The sequence below is a fragment of the Raphanus sativus genome, chromosome 9, assembly GCF_000801105.2.
Source record: "Raphanus sativus cultivar WK10039 chromosome 9, ASM80110v3, whole genome shotgun sequence".
In the NCBI taxonomy this organism is placed as follows: domain Eukaryota; kingdom Viridiplantae; phylum Streptophyta; class Magnoliopsida; order Brassicales; family Brassicaceae; genus Raphanus; species Raphanus sativus.
Window position 1 is genome coordinate 33,571,313 of NC_079519.1, and position 17,639 is coordinate 33,588,951.

The 17,639-nt window shown below is 35.8% G+C and overlaps 3 protein-coding genes across 3 annotated transcripts; 2 read left to right on the plus strand and 1 right to left on the minus strand.

The window, feature by feature from the left end:
- Positions 1-823: 823 nt before the first annotated feature.
- Positions 824-6,022, plus strand: LOC108825333 (disease resistance protein RPS6-like). Its single transcript, XM_018598636.1, has 5 exons — positions 824-1,278; positions 1,375-2,494; positions 3,955-4,251; positions 4,372-4,779; positions 4,856-6,022. The coding sequence occupies exons 1-5, from the start codon at positions 824-826 to the stop codon at positions 6,020-6,022; spliced, it is 3,447 nt and encodes a 1,148-aa protein (XP_018454138.1).
- Positions 6,023-7,930: 1,908 nt separating this feature from the next.
- Positions 7,931-12,943, minus strand: LOC108824378 (disease resistance-like protein CSA1). Its single transcript, XM_018597796.2, has 6 exons — positions 12,846-12,943; positions 12,210-12,765; positions 10,359-11,498; positions 9,901-10,227; positions 8,786-9,751; positions 7,931-8,703 (listed from the first exon to the last, which is right to left on the minus strand). Exons 2-6 carry the CDS (start codon positions 12,267-12,269, stop codon positions 8,053-8,055), a joined length of 3,144 nt encoding a protein of 1,047 aa, XP_018453298.2. The 5' UTR covers positions 12,270-12,765; positions 12,846-12,943; the 3' UTR covers positions 7,931-8,052.
- Positions 12,944-13,094: 151 nt separating this feature from the next.
- LOC130500240 (uncharacterized) lies at positions 13,095-13,568 on the plus strand. The gene has a single exon (XM_056995005.1). The coding sequence runs from the start codon at positions 13,095-13,097 to the stop codon at positions 13,566-13,568; it is 474 nt and encodes a 157-aa protein (XP_056850985.1).
- The last annotated feature ends 4,071 nt before the right edge of the window (positions 13,569-17,639 follow it).

Here is a 17,639-nt window from a genome sequence, read left to right on the forward strand (position 1 = left end):
ATGATATATTTTAATAAAAATAACTTTCATCTCTCGAGCTTTATATTTATTCTTTGGCTTGATGAAATTAATTCGTCAAGGATTGTTTTAGATTCTGGAAAGATTTAATTTTTTAAATTATTTTTAAATCAAAGACAGATTTGGTGTATTTAAAGAAGTTAGTTGAGAAAGTTTCGAACTTTGAAATAAAAGAAATACAAGATTATAAGGGTAGTCCAAGTGATCCCCGAGGGACGCTGGCCCTGCTAAGCAACCGAAGGACCTTAGCTATCCTGCTTCCGAGGAGCACTAATCAATCGAGTGCCTCAACTAACGAATATCAACCAAATGAACATCCACATTCTTCCTCTATGAACAGAACGAAAAACATTAACGGTCAAACTTAGCAATCTATCTAATTAGTGTTTGGTCTCGTAGAGGAAACATTCTATTGGTATTCTTTTCAAACAAAAAAAAACATTCTATTGGTACCAAAAAAGTCTCCATTAGACTTGTTCACAAACGGGCGTGTCTTTTACCTTCTTCGACTAAACAAGTATATATGCTACCTCCAAACGGGCGTTAAGGGGAGTAGTTGACTTTCTTCGACTAAACGGCCCCATTTCCTCTTGTCTAGTATACATTCTTGTTTCTTATGTAAAGTGAAAATGGGGGACGTTGACTTTCTTCGATCAAACATGTGTCCAACAAGTTCCATCATGGTTTCCACTATTCATAAAAACGATGAAGTCTCCTAAATTATGTGAACGTTTTCCTCTCAGTTACGAGCTATTGTTTTTCAGTTCATGACTTTCCAAGTTTTTTTTTTCTTTTTCTTTGGCTAATGGATTCTCGTAATTGGCTATACGATGTTTTTCCGAGCTTCAGTGGGGAAGATGTGCGCATAACTTTCCTTAGCCATTTCCTCAAGGAGCTAGATCGAAAACTGATCAATGTTTTCAAAGACAACGAGATCGAGAGAAGCCACTCGATTGCCCCTGCGCTTGAAATGGCGATCAGGACTTCCAGGATTGCGGTCGTTGTGTTCTCGCCAAAGTATGCCTCTTCCAGTTGGTGTCTGGACGAGTTGGTCGAGATCGTGAGATGTAAGGAAGAGTTGGGTCAACTGGTTCTACCCATTTTCTATGGTCTAGATCCTTCTCATGTCAGGAAACAAACGGGAAAATTTGGAGAGGGTTTTGCCAAGACTTGTAAGGTGAAAACGAAAGCAGTGAAAATCAGATGGCAGCAGGCGTTGACCGTTGTTGCGAATCTACTCGGATATCATTCGCAAAATTTGTACGACTATTTCAAACTCTACTAGTGCTATATTGTATGTCTTGAATATATGTTTCTACGTGACATTTGACAATGTATTCTTGTTGTTCATGTTAGCAATAACGAAGCAAAAATGATTGAAGTAATCGTAAATGACCTTTTGGGCAAACTGAATTTTACTCCATCAAAAGATTTTGAGGAATGTGTTGGCATTGAAGATCATATCGCAGAGATGAGCTTTCTGTTGGATTTGGAATCTGAGGAAGTGAGAATGGTTGGGATATGGGGTCCATCCGGAATTGGCAAGACTACCATTGCAAGAGCTCTATTTAGTCGACTCTCTCGACGGTTCCAATGCAGTGTTTTCACTGACAGGAGATTCATATCTAAGATTATGGAAGGTTATAGGGGAGCCAACCCTGATGACTATAACATGAAGTTGAGTTTGCAAAGGCATTTTCTGTCTGAGATTTTAGGCACAAGGCACACACAGATAGATCACTTAGGCGCGGTGGAAAATAGGCTAAAACACCAGAAAGTCCTTATCTTCATTGATGATTTGGATGATCAAGTGGTACTAGATGCATTGGCGGGTCAAGCTCATTGGTTCGGAAGTGGAAGCAGAATCATTGTGGTTACAAAAGATAGACATTTTTTAAGGGCTCATGGGATTGATCACATTTACGAGGTCTGTCTCCCATCTGAAGACCGTGCTCTAGAGATTCTATGTCGATCTGCTTTCAGGAAAAACTCTCCACGTGAAGGTTTTGAGAAGCTCGCAGTTGAAGTTACAAGACATGCTGGTAGTCTTCCTTTGGGTCTTACTGTTTTAGGTTCCACTTTGCGGGGGAGGGACAAGGCGTATTGGATGGATATGCTGTCAACACTGCAAAATGGTGTTGGTGAGAAAATAGAGAAAACCCTAAAAATTAGCTATGATGGGTTGGATAGAGAAGAAGATAAAGTGATATATCGTCACATTGCATGTCTTTTCAATGGTGAGAAAATCCCTTACATTAAGTTGTTGCTGGAAGATAGGAACCTGGGTGTACATGTTGGGATCGAAAACCTAGTTGATAAGTCCCTCATATACATAAGAAGTGATACCGTGGAGATGCACAGTTTGTTACAAAAAATAGGTAGAAAAATTGTTCGTGAACAATCCATTGATGAGCCAGGAAACCGCGAATTTTTGGTGGATTCGGATGATATATGCGATGTGCTTAGTGAGAACAGTGTAAGTGGTTCTTACGTTTTGTTTTCATAACTCATTATATAGACGGTTGATAGCAAGTAATTTTGATTAGAGGAGAAACTATAGGCTTTTACTAAGCTACTAGATGATAACCCCCGCTTTGCGCGGAGTGAACTTTTTTTTAAAATACGTTGTATCTAAATAAATAATATATTTTTTTGTTATCAATAATTTTTTTTTTATATTTGATTAGGGATGATATGTGGGTAGGTATCATTTGGTTTGGTTAGGTTCGGTTTGGATCTTTGCAAATTTAGTTCGAATCTTTATATGTTCGGTTTGGTCTTAGATTCAGATAACCCATTTAATTTTTTAAAAACTTAAAGTTCATATATACTTTAAATTTCTCAAAACATATAAATAAAAATAATATGTTACATATAAATTTGAATAATGTATACCAAAATACTTAAATTTAACATAAAAATTGGTTTAACTTAAATATTTGGATAGAAAATGAATAGATATTTTCAGTATTTTGGTATTTTGAGTAATGTTTAGTTATTTTAAATATATAATTTTTACTATTTTTATATATTTCTAAATATTTTGGACAATTTAAAACATCTTAAGTATTTTGTATATTTCTTTTAGATATTAATTTTTTTAAATAATATATTTAAGTATATAAATTTGGTTTGAATATACTCGGATACCCAAAATATTTTGGTCTGAATCGGGTTCGGTTCTGGTTTTTAGATACCAAAATTTTAAACATGTTCAGATATCTAACCAAATTGATTAAAGTTCTATACTATTTTCTAGATTGGATTTGGTTCGGTTATTTGGATTCAGATTTTTATATTGTAACCAAATTTTAAATGAAAATGACGATGGTTCATACTGATTTTGGGTATGCAACAATTTTTAAACCAAAACACTTTCTTTTATGTACGTGATTTATTTAGTTAATCATTAAAAAATATTCAAGACTCATTAAAAACGATAGGCTGAACTGAAAAAATGTTACCATTGATCACAAAATTTTCAATGTGAGGCTTGTACTATTTTTAGTAATTTATAATCATTTTAAAAAATTCGAAATACAACATATAAGAAAAAATATAATTTTTTTATTATATGCTTAATGTGATTGTTTAATTTATTTTAACAAATAAAATTAAACGAAAAGTATAGAGGATAAAAAAATATTATCAAATCTTTATTATTCATAATCATTAATGGTGATATATATGTCAATCATATTAGGAAGTTCCGTAGCTTTTATTTAAAGAAACAATAGAGATTTTTTTGTATATTAATAATTGATTTAATAGTTATTTAATAAAAACTATAATATATGTGTAGATGGACCAACTTATTTCTCTAACAATCCTCAGAATAATTCTCATGATGACATGTGGCTACCAAATAATGTTGCAATGTTCCAGGATTAATATATAGGGGATTTTTTTCTCTCTAATTTTAAATTTCATTTTCAGGGTACCAAGAAGGTTTTAGGTATATCACTGGATATGGAAAAGATTCATGATGAGTTACAGGTCCATGAATGTGCCTTCAAAAGGATGAGTAATCTCCGTTTCCTTAAATTTTACACGTTTGGTAAGGAAGACAGATTGCGGTTACATGAAAGCTTTGACTATTTGCCATCAAAACTCAGATTATTGTGTTGGGACAAATATCCAATGAGATGTATGCCTTCCAAGTTCTGTCCTCAAAACCTTGTCATTCTTGAAATGAATAACAGCAATCTTGAGAACTTGTGGGAAGGCGTCTCGGTAAAGATTAGAGAATGATTGTTGTGTTCTTTTTTTTTTTTAACACTTCTTAGAACCGATATGTACATTATGTGTAACTTCTACTATGATTTTCTCAGCTTTTTCTTTTTTTGGTTGCAGCCGCTTGGACATCTGAAGAAAATTGATTTGTGGGGATCTAAGAACTTGAAAGAAATTCCTGATCTTTCGAAAGCAACCAGTCTTGAGAAATTGGATCTCAAAGGTTGTTCTAGTTTGGTGGAGCTCCCTTCATCTATTAGCAAACTCAATAAACTGACTGAATTGAACATGCCAGCATGTACAAATCTAGAGACTCTTCCAACTGGAATGAACCTTGAATCGCTCAACCGCCTCAATCTCAAAGGATGCACACGCTTGAGGACCTTTCCAGACATCTCAAGAAACATCTCAGAGCTTATTCTAGACGAAACATCCATTACTGAAATCCCTTCTAATTTGCATCTTGAAAATCTTACTATGTTTTCCCTGGAAGGCATAAAGAGTGAGAAGCTATGGGAAAGAGTACAGGTACCTAGTTATAAACCTAAATGATTTCTAAGAGATTTTTTACTAACACCATTCAACATTTTACATGTTTTTTCAGCCCCTTGCACCTCTCATGACCATGTTGTCTCCTTCTTTGACGATCTTGTCTCTCTCGGATATCCCAAGTTTGGTGGAGCTTCCTTCTTCATTTCAGAATCTCCATAGGCTTACAAATTTGAGCATTACAAGATGCAAAAATCTAGAAATTCTTCCCACTGATATCAACCTTCCTTCGCTCATTCGCCTTATTTTTAGTGGGTGCTTGCGGTTGAGGAGTTTTCCTGATATCTCAAGAAATGTCTTAGATCTCATTCTAAGCCAAACAGGAATAGAAGAGATTCCTTGGTGGGTTGAGGACTTCTCTAGACTCAAATACCTATTTATGGAAAGCTGCCCTAAGTTAAAATATGTATCCATTTCTACACTGAGAAATCTTGAGATGGTTGACTTTTCATACTGTGGAGCATTGACTGGAGCTGGTATGATTGGTTATCCAAGGGGAGAGGCAATGAGAGCAGACAATATCGAAATAGAGTTACTAGTCCCCGAGGATGCCTCCTCTTCTCTTCCTGATAATTTTGTCCCAAGGGTCAAATTCAGACTCATCAACTGCTTTGACTTGGATCTCGAAGCCCTTCTTCAGCAACAATCAGTTTTTGAGCAACTCATCTTGTCTTGTGAAGAAATGTCTTCATATTTCACTCATAAAGCCACAGGAGCATCCACATCTCTCACCGTCCCTCTGCTTCAAAGCTCTCTCTCTCGACAAATATTCAGACTTAGAGCTTGCACTGTTGTTGTTTTTGACCCTATACCAACCCTTGGTTCCGTTTGCGTGTATATCAAGGTAAATTGTAGGTTCAAAGACGAACATGGAAACTACTTTGAATCCGCCTATCACCAAGAAAACATCACGGCATATAAGAAGGGTAGTCATATGTTTATATTCAACTATTGTTTCCCTCTAAATGAAGAGAATTCTCATCTAGCTAAACTTAACTGCGATCACGTGGATATACAGCTTCAATTTCCTTCAAATGTTCCCTGCAAACTGAATGAATGGGGTATACGACTGATGGAGGATTTTTCATCACTGGAGAACCAACTTTCTAGTCTATCCAACGATGAACACAATATTGCTACTGAGACGGAAGACGGTGACGAGTGTGAAGTCCAGGGTTGTTTTTCATTTGCGAATCTGTTTTTTGCTATTTGTCAATGGTGATTTTGTGTTTTCGCTCTCATCATATTTACATATCGCCTAAATGAAGAGTGATTTTTTTTTGGAGAACCATGTAATTTTAGTATATTTAATTCATTTTATAAAAAAGTATAATGACTCAATATATATGTATTAAAACTTATTTCAAAAATCAAATAGTCTTCGGTTTCTTAAAGGGAATTCGGCCAAAAAAATCATGAACTTTTCTGGAATCGCCGAAAAACATGAATATTAGGGCTGACCAGAAAAACACAAACTTTTCTTTGACTTTAAAATTAATTAACAATGTTTTCGTTGACTTGCCAATTTAGCACGTCGTCAGGAAATTTAACAGAAAAAGTAAAATCAAGTAGACCGTTAGGTTCGAACCCGGGTTCGTTTAGATAAAATGGCAAGGTACTTTACCACTGGGCTAATGGTACATTCATTGTATGTACTAACACATTTACTTTTATTTGATACTGATTTTGAATATAAAAAAAAATTATCTAAAAACTTAAAAAGATCTTTAAAATTTCTAAATTGAAAAAGTAATTCCAAAAAAAAGAAAATTTTCATTTTTTCGGATTATAAAAAAATTTTGAAATTTTTTTAGAAAAAAATCGAAAAATATTCCAAAAAGTTATAAAATATTTCGAATCTAAAAACATATAATCAGAAAAAATATATATAAAAAATTTATTACTATTTTTAATTTTTTTATAGTTTCTGATTATATGTTTTCAGATTTGAAAATTTTATTCCTTTTTTTTGAAATTTTTTTTTCGAATTTTTTAAAAACTTTTTCTTTTTATAATTTGAAAAATGAAAAATTTCTTTTTTTGGCATTTTTTTATATAAAATTTTTTTTTTTAATAGATTTTGATTATTTTCAGATTCTAATTTTTTTATAACTTTTTGATATTTTTCGATTTTTTTTATTTTTCAATTTTTTTTATCTGAAAAATGAAATTTTTTTTTTTTTTGGAATTTGTTTTTAAAAATGAAAATGTTGGAAGATTTTTGATTTTTTAAAGAAATTTTTTTTTATTTTTACTTTTAGTTTCAAAATTAATTTTATAAAAAATTTCTTTATTTTAATATTTTTGGAATTTTAAAGGCCTTTAAAATTTTTAGAGAATTTTTTTATATTCAAATTAGTATTAAATAAAAGTAAATCTGTTAGCACATACATTGAATGTATCAGTAGCCTAGTGGTAAAATACTTTATCATTTACCATTTGATCCAAACAACCTGGGTTCGAAACTCGGTCTCTCGTTTAACTTAACGCCAACAGTTAACGTTGGGTTAATGCTGTCTTAACTCTTGTTTAACGGTATGCTATAATCTGGTCAGTCAACCGTAAGTTTCTAAATTATTTAAATAAGTCAACAAAAGTTTAGATTTTTATTGGTCAGACAAGTGTACAAGATTCTTTTGACAATTCCAGAAAAGTTCAAAAAATTTTGGACGAATTCTCGTTTCTTAAATAATTATACTGTTACACATGAAATACCAACAACGAATATAAACCAGAATAGTAACTGACAAAGTTAGGAAAAAATAATAATCAAGAGTTTATACTTTACTGGAGCGTTATCCTGATTTGAAGTTTATTCTCTATAATAGGTTAATTAAGGGTCCATTAATCTTTGTATGAGTTTCGAGTTTCTTAGAGTATCTCCAACCACACTCCATATTTTACTGCAAAATAGAGTGAAAAATGGAATAATGACCAAACAAAAAAGTCATTAGAGCATTTCTAACCTCACTCCATTTTGCGGTAAAATATAGAGTGGAATTGGAAATGCTCTTATTCCATATATATGGAATAATCATTTTTTTCTTTAGTCATTACTCTATTTTCCATTCCATTTTGCAGTAAAATATGGAGTGGGATTGGAGATTTTTTTACAAGTGAAGAACCCAACTCTGTTCAAGTAATAATAGACATGAGAACCGAACATGTGAAAACGAGTGACATCTATAATAATCTTCCCTCACAAAGTGCTGTTACAAGAAGATAAGTCGATAAAAGAAGCTATTTTAGCACTCAGTCGAGCTGCTTACTACACCTTGTTTTACCAGTGAAGTTCTCGTCCCTTTTTGCGGTTGCAATATAGTTTAATGGTTTAAAGAACCAATTGATTCCTCTCCAGAGACTCAACAATACACTTTCACCTTGGCTGACGTTCTCTCTCCTCGAGCTTGCCTCCCAAGAACCTGATTCATAAACTAAACTAAAGCCACACTTAATGATCTCACAGCTCCTAACCTCCTTAGTACCATCTGTCACTTCAAATTTAATGGAAGCCTTAGTCGGAACGCATCCCATCATACAATCACCTTCTTGACATTTTTTTATATTCAACCAATTGGTGTAGCCAATGAACACATGAGTAGACTTAAACGTGCGTTCCTCATCTCCTGTTTCAGATAAACCTCCAATATGGCAATCAAAGTTGCTAGGCGATGTCTCATTATCGTTGAATACACATTTGCATTTCACCTGGAGCTTATTGTATCGAGTTTTCTGGTCCTCGAATGAGATAACGGCAGATAGAGCTATTCCAACAAACCCTTTTTCACTCCAGTGCCGAGGCAGCTCTGGCTCTAACTCTGCTCCAGAAGCCATGTGACTAAACCAAGCTGGAATTTCACTTCCAGGAAAGCTAGTAGCAACCAAAGCTTCAGAAGCAAAACCCTGAAAGGTAAAATGAACATAGTTATTAAAATTATAAACTCATTGCAATTGTTAATGGTCTTGGACCTAGAGAAACTGGTACCTGACTGTGTCGATTTAAGGCTTCTGATAGGAGACGGCTCTTATTGTGAGCACAACATATGATTTCATTCTTTGCAACGTGCTCAAGTTTTTCACAGTTGGTGAAAATGAATGAAGAGGGGACCTGCTGCGTTGTTGGGACAAGAAGAGACAGAGGATTCGCCACTGCTTTTAGTGCGATACAGTCATGCGCATCTAAGCGCTGAAGATTTGGTGGGAGCGTTGAAATTGATTCCAGTTCCTTGCAATCCTTCAAGTCGATCCATTTCAAATGGTATAGTTGGCTAATGCTTGATCCCAGGCTAAGGATTGTATGATTACCGCTTAAGCATAAGCGCCTCAACAAGGATACGCTGTTCATCCGTAGTGGCGGTTGACAAAACACTTGGTCTTTGAATTTACCTGACTGTAATAATACATTTGGCACCTCTTCTATTGAGGTCCCATCAAGTAGTAAAATCTGCAGGTTTTCCATGTTCTCCTTGATATCAGGAAATCTCGTGAGCTTTTTACAACCAGAGAGTATTAGTTCTTCAAGAGCCTTCAACTTGTCGAGACAGTAAGGAGGCAGACTCTCCAACATTTTGCAGTCTTTCAGATTCAATATCACAAGTTTCTTGAAATACTGGATGGTTCTAGGAAGACTCCTGATTGCAGTGCCATCTAAATGTAGGAATTCAAGATTTTCAGAGTTCAGCTTGAACGTGTTGAAGTTTGAGCAGCCACTGAGGATTAGAGTCTTCAGCGAGATTAAATTCAGTTTTGCTGGTAGAGATGAGAGCTGTATGCATCCCTTGAGGTTGATGAAAACAAGGCTCTTCATATATTTCATCTCTCTTGGAAACTCACTCAGATTCCTGCAGCCTTCAAGATTTATTCTCTGGAGATCAATCGCCTTCGACAATGCTGACAGGTCAGTCAACATAGTCGAGTAACTTAGATCCACCCACTTCAACCGTGGTGCTTTCTGTGACAACCATTCAGAGCAACCAATCAGATATAAATTCAACAAGTAAAGTCATCTAGACCTCAATAGCAAAGTGTATTTTTCTTCAAATGAAACAGTTTCAAACGGAATGTAACAACGAAAAGATTGCACAAGAGGGCGCGGCGCACCTTAGCAGTTTTCCAAACTCGTTCAATCTTACTATAAGGTAGCCTGAGATCAATTAGATTATTTGGGTTGAAGTCTGATGGAAGTTCATCCGATGGGAATTTCAGCCAGTGGAGATATCGAATCTCTTGAAAGGGGAGCTTAATTTCATCGGGCAAGTTAACTTTACCGTCAGATTCACATTGCTGAGGACAAAGAGAATCATAGATTTTGAGGTATCGCAGGCTCGACTGGTCGAACTTTTCGAAAAAGGTATTCGTGTCTAAGGGTATTCCTTTGCTTACTTTGGACGTGTCTAGAAAAATACCTCTCACCTTCTTCTTTGTACCCTGGTGACAAGTCAGTCAAAAAGACAGAGAAGTTAACAAAGAGAACTTAACGATGCTAATTTTGAAAAAAAAAAAAAAAAATCTAGTATTACTCAAGTATAAAGTGGGGGGCTTGACATTTCTTTTATTACCTCTTTCACAGAACGCAGAGTCTTAATAATTATTTCCTGATCCCACATTCTTCCCCCCGAAATATTTTCATATGATGAACCAAGTTCCTTGCCCAGTGTACACAGTAGATTATGCATCTCTATTCTGCCGGCAGAGATGCATATGAAATACTTTTCAGCGAGGTCTCTAACAGCTTCACCTGACTCATAGTCATCCAGTAAACATTTCACATAGTCTTCCTCCTCTGATCTGAAGAAACAAGCTATGTCGAGAAACACATCTTTCTGTTGACAAGTCAGTTTGTCATAACTACTTGTCAAATCAGTTAGGATATTCGGGTTACAGCGATGTGGCAGTGTTGCTAGTCTTGCTTTCCAGTCCTCCTCGTTCATCCCACGAATCTCCTTTCCCAACTCCTCCAGGGCTCGTGGATTACCTTCAGCATACTCCACAAAACATTTCGATAGCTTTGGGAAATTCCCTGTGGCACTACTGGTTTGATCTTCAAAGGCATGAATGTTAAAGAGCTGTCGAGCTTCTTTATCGTTCAAACAAGGGACCACATAAATATCGTCAACCAGCTCTTGGATCGATGACTTGTCACGTGTTGTAATGATGATCTTGCTTCCACCCTTGATCCACTTGCGTTTTGTGTGTAGAAAATCTACTTGGTCCTTGTGGCTCACGTCATCCAAGACATAAAGAATCTTCTTGCTGAACATGTCTGCCTTCTCATTGCAGGCTTGACCTTTCAGAAGTGCGTTCTGCAACCAATCTGTCCCATAGGTTTTAGATTTCTCGCGGACGCTTAGGATATTCTCGCGAATCACAAACTTGTGGTTCCACTTATTGTAGTAGGATGTCGCGAGACTGGTTTTACCAATACCAGGCATACCAATAATTCCAACAATTCGACTTTCTGCGCATTTTATATCAAATAACTTGCCTTCAAGTTGATTAAGCCGTTGCTCAATTCCATACAGGGGTAGATCCTTATGGCGTTGTTCAATGGTTCTACAGATAGTGCTACGAATACTACTTACCGATGAGATGCTTGGAGAAAGAAGCATATTGCTTCTTTCTCCTCCCTTACCGATGATATTAATACTACCTTTTTCTTCACCTCCAGTATAATGTCGACTATGAGTTCTCTCTCGTTCCTGCCAAACAAATAAGGAAACTATCTATCAATAGGAATCTTTCAAAAGAGCTGAAATTGTTTTTTTGTGTTTTAACTGATTTAGTGGGTGTTATTTAATTATGCGTTTTAAATAGAACTTAAATCTAAATACAATCTATTGTTATTCAAATGATGATTCCAAAATTATGTTTTAAAATATAATATTATTCAATGAATAATTTAAATCTAGTTTTTAAAATATAGTATTATTCAATTTAAAAAAAAAAAAAAATTGTATTTTAAATTGATTTCAAATAATCTCATATATGAATAAATGACTGAATTCAAAATCTAATGCATATTTCATAGATTTTAGAATCCATCAATTTAAACTATCTTAAAATTTTAAAATTTGATGGATTATAAAACATTAATAATTGATTTTAAATAATTTTATTGAATTAAAAATCATATAGTATTTTACAAATCCAAGTAAACTAAAATCTAACATATGAATTTTAATCAGTTTTTACAACTTATGAGGTTTACCTCGAATTTTAGACTTTGTATACGGATTTGCTAATAGATGGTATTTCATAATGGATTTGAACGAAATTGTATAAAAAAATTTTTGTTAACCTGATTCGAATTAGAATTTATAAATACACATAATTTCAATATGGATTTTAATTTAAATTTTCAAATCCAATTAAATCTCAACCAATACCACCAACTTAGTTTAGTTTTGTACCTGTACTTCGACAAATTCAAGCCCAGTTTTCCGGTAGCAGAATGTAAAGCTTTCTCCCATTTTGGCATCTCGGGTCTTTCGCCTGGACCTCCTCCTAATAAGTTCCGCTCGAAATCTCCAATCTGTTTCTTCACATCATCCACCTTCACTTTGAAAAAGATGGGGATGACATGGAGTTTGTTCTCCTCCACCTTCTCCATAATCTTCACTAGCTCGTTCAAGCACCACTTGGATTCTGAGTACCTTTTCGAGAAGACTGCCAAAGCGATCTCTGAATCCTCAATCTCACTGAAAAGGTCTTTGAGATCGGTCCCTGCATCTAATAGATTGTCGATAAAGTAGTTGACGCCACCGTCTCGCAAGGCCGTCTCAAGATGGCTTATGAAGTTGTCGCGCAGTTCATCGCCTCTGAAATTGACAAATACCCGGGGAGAGGGAGAGACTAGTTTGACCATGGTAGAGGAGGAGGAGGAGGAGGAAGCAGAAGCAGCCATCGGAAAGTTTATTGAACCTTTTGGCTAGACTGCTGGTAGAAAGCTTGCAGTGTTGACCAGTTCTACATATGCAAGTTCTAATCATTAAGTCAACTATAGATCAACGTGGAAAAAATCATTAATCGTTTCAAATTTCACCCACCCACCCACCCGACCTACCTACCCCCTAGCACCTACTGTCAACACGATTGAAACAATCCCTGTCACAGAGATGATTGCAGGTTGGGAAGGAGCCAGAAAGCTAACAACTTTGCCCCAGTAGGCCTTGATTCAGGAACTCTGGCCTCATGGATCATCTGGAATCTGTGGACGGCGCGAAATCAATTGATCTTCCAAAAAGGGCGACATTACCGGAAGAAACAATATCCAAAGCGATATCAGATGCAAGGGAATGGATGCTTGCGCAACCGCCTCCTCCCCACCCAAAGCGAAACCTTTGATCATAGTCGAACCAAACCCTAGGCTCCACGGAACTTCGATCTACGCTGATGCAGCGTGGAATCAATCCTCTGGACATGCAGGCCTTGGTTGGATCATTGATGATCGGGTATCGCCTCGCCTCTTCACAGCGACTTCACTCTTTGTAGCGTCGCCTCTTGTAGCGGAATCCTTGGCAGTTCTCTCAGCCATAACCTCTGCTCTCGCCCTAAGCCTTGACTCCATCACGATCTTCTGTGATTCTCAAGTCCTGATCAACACCATAAACAAGAAAGAGATGAAGCTGGAGATTTTCAACGCGTTAAGGGACATTTACTCTCTATCTGCCTCTTTTAATTTCATTGATTTCAAGTTCATTCCTAGATCGTCAAACAACTCTGCAGATTTATTGGCAAAACAAGCCCTATGGGCTTTGAGCCCACCTTAGATTTATTAATGAAAGCTTGAGTTTGAACAAAAAAAAAAAAGTCACTTGTTTTGTTTTTTTTTTTTTTGCCCAGAAAAAATACAAGAACATTTTTTCTTAAAGATTCATTAGAAAGAAAGAAAATAAGCTTTTCTAGTTCTCTTTTAACCATGAATCTTTTTAACTAAACTGATTAATTAGCAAACTTTATTCTCAGCCATTGATCTATAAAAACATGGACGACCAAGATTAAATGTTACAGATCTGAACAAGACATATATCAGTCTCCAATCCACACCGTTAGATCTAATATTGTACTTCTTATTACGGACAACCCAGATTGTCTCAGACATTTCACCTCTTCCCACTCATCTTCACCGTCGGAAATTCATCTTTGTCACCTCTCCCTCAGCCAGATTCACCGTCGTCGTTCATCATCCTGAACACACAAATTATCTTTTTAATTCTTTTTCTACAGATCGATGTGATGTCTAGTTGTTGGAAGTCGTGATACACAGGATTCGGATGGCGTCATCAAGAAAGTGGCACTCAACCATGGTTTGAACAAAACATTCAACAGATCAGAAAAAAAAACTTTCGTTCGAAATTTTAAATATAAAACCATGAATTATGATTGAAATCTATCCGATCTGGACAAAATACATCAAAAACAAGTGGAAGATGTAAAGAATCGTGAAAATAGCTGAGAGAAGTGGTGATTAGGGTTTGTGGGTCGACAGTGGCCAAGGAAAAAGACAAGGTTATTTTCGTAATTTTCCATCATTAATGAAATGTGTACAACAAAATCGAACACATCCATGTGTACACCCGATCTTGTGTACAACTATACATATGTCACCCTTTCCTTATAGTACACAAATAAAAACATATTTCAAACATATTTCAACTCGAGCTAGAAGCACACAACTTTGTTTGTTATATTCATGCATTACCAGCTCATGCCTCCTACATCAACAAACATAATATGTACATGTCAAAACATTCATCTAGTATTATGTACACATCACATATGTACACATCACATATGTACATATACATAATTGTACACATGTGCACAATCCAAGACGTAAGAAACTTGGGTTTATCCATGATAACAATATGTATATATATTCGATGACAAAGCAATCAGGTGTCTGTACATGGTGAGATTGGTGTACATTTGGACATCAAAAAAGATGTATACACCAATTAGTAAACACACACTATATTGCATCCTGCATTGCTGCCTCCAAGAAGTACAATTCAACACAACATTTACATTTCAAAACATTCAATTATATTTTTGTACACACCATCACAACTAACTGTACAATATCATAATATAATAGTGTACATACATATTATTATCCATGTGTACTGGCATTAAAGTGTACACTACAATATCATTATTATTTTTCAATTTTTTAATAAGTGGCATTTTGGTAAATATGTCATCTTCTTCCCCAGATTTTTAGGGTTTTCTGCAACTATTTTTTACGGCCGCAATTAATTTAAGGTCTATTTAGCTCAGTATCAAAATTCGGCGTGGTAATTGCAGATCTATGCAAACTTTTTAATAATTTGAGAACCTTGTCATTTAACGCATATCTTTCCGATTTTGTCCTCAAGACCACACGTGATTGAATAATTAGAAGTGACCTGCAACCGGCAGTTATGATCATTTATCAGTTTTATTTATGAACTTATTGAAAAAGTAAACAAGCGTACGAAACCGGTTATATTTTTCCAAATTGGTGAGAGAAGAATTGTAAGATATTTTCGGAGAGGAGAAGTGAAGAGAGGAGGAGAAGATATTTTTGGAGAATATAAGATATTTTCGAAGATGAGAAAGTGTAGATATTTGATACGAAGCTTGGATGTTAGATGCCATATAATAAAAAATGCAAAAGAAATTGGATATGTATATATATGATTGACTAAGCTGACATAATTGTAAGGTTAACTAATTTTTCATGGGATAATAAAATTAGTAACTTGAGATTTGAATGTGATATACACTAAGGTGAAAAGTTAAAATAATGCAATCCTTACTTTCATATCTAGACGTGAAATAGGAGTGAGTTGATGGGTGTTTTCTCCCGCCCGATCACATCTTTGTACCGAAGAAGTTTCTTCAATCACATGGGCGTCCGAAACCTGGAGGTCAAAATATTTAAACATCATAAACCAGGTACAAGGTAAAGAAAACGTAGTTGACTATACATAAAAAACCGGATACAAGTTATAGAAACCGGATTCGAGTATATACATAAAAACCGCGTACAAGGTATAGAAACAAGATTCGAGTATAATTGTCTGAGTACTATTTTTGTCGACTTACATGGACTTTGTAGGTGATCCGGGCGGAGATGAGTAATGGCTGAGATTTGCCAACACGTTTTCTATTGTCTTACGATTCTCATACTCACCTACTGATGCACCCAAAATCCAGCACCGTCCTGCTTGGTTCATGGACACGACCCAAGATGGTGACCTTGTCGACCAGCTAGACCTAGCCGAGGTTTTCTCATCAGATTATGCAATCTTGGATGAGCTGAATACTCAAGTGAGCTGGACTGACACTATCATGGACGAGCTGAGCTGGACTAACACTCACCCGGACGAGCTGAGCAAGTTGGTTCGACCTTCCGAGCTGGTTCGACCATCAAACCACCCGAGAAGCAACACAGATATACGTTCATTGTTCGAAGCATATCTTCTAAACCATGATGTTTCTTCGCTTGAAACCACTTGGAGAATGTGCTCAACTCAATTATGGAACTCCTCGAAGAAGAATCAGATCAATCGGAGTTCAGATGAGGGAGTTATGTCATGTACAACTCAGATGATGTTCAGTTCTCGCGAATTCAGACATGTGTGGATCGTCCCGCGTGTGTCCGTATCTTTCCCAGCATGGTGTGCACGACCTGATCATCACAGCATGAACTTGGACACCTCTGAATGAATCTGGACATTCTTATGAATCTGGACCAGTCAACATGAGGATCCGCACCTTGACCAGTTTTAGTCAAAATTCAGAAATCTATGTCTTGTTTTCATTGATTTATATTTTCTATGTTGTCTTTTCCAACATTTCTCTTTATGTTTCTTTGACTCACAAACACTATATATATGTGATGTCTCTCATGAATAAAAACACATCGATTTTTCTATTATCTCTTTTGATTTTTCTCTCATTGTTCTTTGCTTAGAACATTTTTAGTTTCTTGGTGAGGTTATCTCCAAGTCTCGATCCTTCCTTTGTTGGACCGGTGCGTCACATCCGGCAACATTTGAAGTCTGGTAGTATCATTGGGCCTTTCCGCATCCCATTGTGTCACCAATCATCCCACCAGTTCTCTATCCTTCCGGATCAGAGTCCATATCAACCTTACCGAAAGAGTGATCCCGATTTTGGTTCTATCACCTACTCCCGTAGGTTGTTTGGAAGAACCGGGAATTTTGACATTGCAAGTAGCAGGATTGATACAGTGATCAACCTACAAGCCTAATACCGCCTCAACATGTATTGTAGGTTTTTTGGAAGGAACTTGCTTCGAAGAAGATGATATATTGGGGAATAATAGTATTACAGATCCCTTTGGTTTTTTGCACAAAAGAGAAAGAAAATCCTGATTATTTGCATTATTGACATTTTTTCTGTGCAACCACCTGTTTCAAGAATCACGTCTGACGTGTAACAGGTATTGTGCTTCGTTTTTCGTATGGAAATAAGGACAGTTTTGGTTTTACCTAAAAATATACAGTGTCTTACCCATCTACCTAATTATCTCCTATATTTTTGATATCTACTGCAAATTCCCTTAATTTAATTCACATAAACTTTTATCATTCCACGTTTTAATCATAGGTTACTTCAAGATCATAGCTTTATCATTTATAATTATAATTTGATTTTTAACTTCATATTTCACAATAGTAAGTTTTTGTGATATTTGGTCATTGTTCAGCACTGACGGGGACAACCAGAGTTTGTCTTCGACGAGAGTTTTTCTCCGACAAGAGCTTGTCTCCAATAAGAGCTTCTCTCCAACAAGAGCTTGTCAACTTTCTCTACATCACATGGAACAA

Bases quoted from the DNA above. Each gene is read 5' to 3' on its own strand.
- LOC108825333 (XM_018598636.1), top strand. From the start codon at position 824: ATGGATTCTCGTAATTGGCTATACGATGTTTTTCCGAGCTTCAGTGGG. The intron at 1,279-1,374 runs GTACGACTATTT...TGTTCATGTTAG, and splicing joins GGATATCATTCGCAAAATTT to CAATAACGAAGCAAAAATGA. The intron at 2,495-3,954 runs GTAAGTGGTTCT...TTTCATTTTCAG, and splicing joins ATGTGCTTAGTGAGAACAGT to GGTACCAAGAAGGTTTTAGG.
- LOC108824378 (XM_018597796.2), bottom strand. From the start codon at position 12,269: ATGGGAGAAAGCTTTACATTCTGCTACCGGAAAACTGGGCTTGAATTT. The intron at 10,228-10,358 runs GTAATAAAAGAA...ACTTGTCACCAG, and splicing joins CTCTGCGTTCTGTGAAAGAG to GGTACAAAGAAGAAGGTGAG. The intron at 9,752-9,900 runs GTGCGCCGCGCC...TGGTTGTCACAG, and splicing joins GAGTTTGGAAAACTGCTAAG to AAAGCACCACGGTTGAAGTG.
- LOC130500240 (XM_056995005.1), top strand. From the start codon at position 13,095: ATGGATGCTTGCGCAACCGCCTCCTCCCCACCCAAAGCGAAACCTTTG.